This window comes from Galeopterus variegatus, unplaced genomic scaffold, assembly GCF_000696425.1.
Source record: "Galeopterus variegatus unplaced genomic scaffold, G_variegatus-3.0.2 Scaffold931, whole genome shotgun sequence".
Taxonomy (NCBI): domain Eukaryota; kingdom Metazoa; phylum Chordata; class Mammalia; order Dermoptera; family Cynocephalidae; genus Galeopterus; species Galeopterus variegatus.
Window position 1 is genome coordinate 130,578 of NW_007727042.1, and position 4,180 is coordinate 134,757.

Here is a 4,180-nt window from a genome sequence, read left to right on the forward strand (position 1 = left end):
GCCGCTTGGGAAGCGCGGCGGCGCTCCCGCCGAGGGTTCGGATCCCACATACGGACCGGTTCCCGCTCGCTGGCTGAGCGAGGGGCGGGCGCAGCACCGAGGGTTGCGATCCCGTTGCCGGTCCCGGTCCGGTGCAGGCGCGACACTGAGGGTTGCGGTCCGTTGCCGGACACGAAAAAAAAAAAAAGGAAAAATGACTTTTGGGATGGACTGTCATCATATCTCTGGCTTTTATCGTAAATGCCTCTATTATAAAAGCAATAGTAATGCTAAAAGATAGACAGAATGTGAAAAGTGGAAATAATCTCTTTGGGGAAGATGGCTGAAAATCAACTACCATGTTTGGGATAGCTCACCTTTGTTTTTTGGAACTGGTAATCTTTAAACTCCTGAACAACTACAAATAAGTTATCAACTGATCTCAGACAATGAACCTGGGGAGAAAAAAAAAGTTAGAAACAAACTCCTAAGAAATCTTTTGCATAACACAAGCTATCAACAATTAAATATTTTTTAAAAGTTGGTACAATGGTTTTAAAGCAGCTAATACCATATTTTATATTTCTAAAATTTCCCATCTCCCTAGTCCCCCATCTGTTTGGTTACTCATCAGCTTCTGCTTTTCCCCTAAAAAAAGGGAAGGGCAGATGGAAAGACAGAAACTTGAAGTGTTATGTGGGCAACACTGGGGGAGAAGGGAAAGATGAAGACAATCAAGTGGGACTTTATCATATTTCCCTCATGGCTCTCCAAGGTACACTGTGTATAGCAGTGGCTAAAAGCATTGAGTTTGAGCTCCAGCTCTGTGATTAGTCACTAACCAAGTGACACTGGGCAAATTATTTAATCTTCCTAAACCTAATGATTAAAGAGGATAATAATGTTTATTTTCACAAAGTTGTTGAAGGTATTAACCAAAATATAGAATGGAAAATACCTGCTTACCAAATATATACTGGGCGCCTACTATATGCCAAGCTCTAAGAGCTTGGGATATATTGGCAGGAAAAAACCAAACAATCTCTGCCTTCATGTTGCTTATGTGGTAATGAGATATATCTTAAGCTTTTGTTATAGTGGGACAGCTGTTTGCTGACCTTCACTTCTCACCTTAAGTGATTTCTTGTTACTTCTGAGCAAGAATTTCTTTGACACAGATTAAAAGAAAAATCACTTTTATGCTTCATCATCAAAGTCTAATCTTCAGCTAGATGCTGAAGCAAATAAATTAAAAGAAGTATAGGAGATACTCAGAATTTCTTCAAAAGTCACATAAGGATTCTTTCTGGTGAATTAAATCCTCTGGAAATACTGGGATCACTTCTAAAAATATAGCAAACCTACAAGTCAAACTTACAAATCGGTACCCAATAGAAAATGCAGTAATATTTTATATCTCCTGATTTAGGGCAGAGCCATGAAAAGCAAAAAGGATTCCAAAAGGGTCTGTAAACTAGAAAGGAAGTATAAAATGACCAATATAGAAAACTACTTTAAATATTGCTTCATTCAAACCTGAGCCAGCCTTTCCACTGAAACGTCAAAATATATCTTGCCCCGGTCTTTGCTGATTTTGCATGATGACCCCAATTTCTCTTGCACTTCATCTGCAGCTGTTTGCTCAAAGCCAGTAGGTACAGTGGCTCCAATAATGACTTGGAGTTGCTCAGACTCACTTCTGAGGCCACTGTCTGTCACTTGTATAGAACTCTCGTCCTCATGAAGATTCACATCCAGGAATTGGTTAGCAGCTTCTTGAATGTCAGACATACTGGCAGTGCTTGCAAGAACCCTAACACAGTCCATTTAAAAGCAGTACAGAAAAGAAATCCAAACATTATCACTTTTTATTTCAGCTATACTTAAAAATATTTGCTTTGAAAGGCAGGAAGAACCAGGCAACACACTGATATAACACTACAACTGATAGAACCACACACCTTCCCTCGTGCCTTCGGATCCCAGAGGGTTGTCTCACAGTCACTGTCTGATATAGACATATTCAATCAGCACATCTGATTAAGTATTCAACAAAGTTAAAAGAGTTGAATAAATATGGTCAGAGTGCAGGTTGTAAAAGATGATGTTATTATTAAACAGGCAATAAAGGTACATGGAAGAAGAGGCAGGCCAGTAAGGGTATTATTTCCACAGTATACAATATTTGGTTCAGAGTTATCTATGTTGATAAAAGCCATCTCATAACTACAACAGTTAATAAAAACAGAGGATGCTAGAGCACATTCAAACACATTTCTGCATCTAGTGCTTTTAGCTAGCAGTTACGATTATGAGGCTTTGGAGTTTCAGGTAGATATGGGTTTGAATTCTGGCCTCCACCATTCATAGGTTAAATGACCAATTTTCCCAAGCCCAAAAATGGGGATTAAATAATACTTCTCTCCTAGAGTTGCTGGGAGATTTAAGTGAAAGTAGCACATTGCCAGGCCAATAATTAAAACTTAATAGGATATCTATCTTCCTCCCTCCTGTGACCCTGACAATGATTCGTAATTTAAAAATAATTAACTGAACACCTACTATTTTTTTTTGGCGGCTGGCCGGTACGGGGATCCAAACCCTTGACTTTGGTGTTATCAACACCGCCCTCTAACCAACTAAGCCAACCAGCCAGCCTAACACCTACTATTTAATAACAACAAATATTTAAATGCCTACTACATGCCAGGCTCTGGGATCCACAAATGGGCATCAGGGAAGATCTCTGAAACACATGAAACAGTAAACCGAATTTCCTATATTTGAGTGTTTGGGGATCAATGGCTCTCACCCGATTTTCAAAGGGTTTGTGACTCAAAACAACTTGATAAGGCACAGAGTGCCTACACTGTCCTTGTGTTGTACCAGGGACAGGTGACAGTATTTAACATTAATAGATCGGTTCGGGCCCTTAAAGATCACTTTGAACGCGATCTCCTTCTATATAAGGCAGTTGAAGCCAGTGAAAGAACGTGTCCTCCCCAAGGTCAGAAAGCCCAGCAGTGGCGCAGAAAACCCCGTCTCCCGACTTCTACCCGCAACGCCCGCGGTTACGGGAATCCCGGGAAGCGGGAGAAGGCCAGGGAGAGGCGGCGAGACGGTATCCGCCGTTGGACCCGGCTGAGGTGCGGCTCGGAGCCGCCCCGACCGCAAAACGAAGGCCGCCCCTTCCTCCCGACGCTGAAGGGACATAGGCGCCACACTCGGCCACTCCCACCCGCCACCCGGTTACCGGCTGCCAGCACAGATCCTTCCGGCTTGAGCACCCCGTGGACACAGCGTGCTCAGGTCACGCCGCCGGAAGCCGCCTCGCTGCCCCCGGAAACAAAAGTGCGGGGCACGGCGGCAACCGCCTGGACAAGGTCGTGGAGACAGGAGCATGCGCATAAATCTCTGTGCGGCAGGGGACCGGATCATTGCAAACCGAAGCTGGAGGGTGGCGACCCTCATCTCCACTCGTAGTAATGGCTAATTAACATTTATAGAGCGCTGGGTGAGCGCTTCGCAGGCGTCATCTCATTTGTTCCAACAATTATGAAGTGGCAGGGCTGATCCCGTTTTAAAGACGAGAGACTTAGTCTCAAAAGAGGTTAAATATCTTTCCCAAGACATCATGCACAACAATTTAGAGGCAGAGCTGGGACTTGAACCTAGATGGTGTGACTCCAGAATTCTTGCTCTTAACTCCTTTGCCAATGTTGCTCAAATGAGTTCCTGATTTATATAGTGCTTTCGCTATTTTTGTCCGATTGGACTATTAAACAACACTTAAATGTTTTTCATTAATGCTGGCCGGAGGGTTCGGATCCCACATACAGACCGGTTCCCGCTCACTGGCTGAGCGAGGAGCGGGCGCAACACCGAGGGTTGCGATCCGTTGCCGGACACGAAAAAAAATAAAAATAAAAATAAAAATAAATAAAAATGTTTTTCATTAAACACATTTTTTTAAAGTTGGCTTATTTTAAAATGAAACTTTTAGAGCTCAACAACAAAAAAGATAACCCAATAAAAAAATGAGCAAAGGACTTAGATATTTCTCCAAAGATACACAAATGGCTAGTAAGCACATGAAAAGATGTTCAGCATCACTAGTTATTAGGGAAATGAAAATTAACCACAACGGGATACCTATTCAAATGTCTAAAATTAAAAAACAAAAAATTGACAGTTCCAAGAT

The 4,180-nt window shown here is 42.5% G+C and overlaps 1 protein-coding gene across 1 annotated transcript in view; it reads right to left on the minus strand.

Annotated features, from left to right (window-relative positions):
• LOC103591129 (THUMP domain-containing protein 3-like) overlaps positions 1–2,499 on the minus strand; it is a 24,252-nt gene extending 21,753 nt beyond the window's left edge. Inside the window, 2 exon segments of the mRNA XM_008573539.1 lie at positions 357–434; positions 1,516–2,499. Coding sequence (XP_008571761.1) covers positions 357–434; positions 1,516–1,806 — 369 coding nt within the window. The 5' untranslated portion in view covers positions 1,807–2,499.
• Between the last annotated feature and the right edge of the window lie 1,681 nt (positions 2,500–4,180).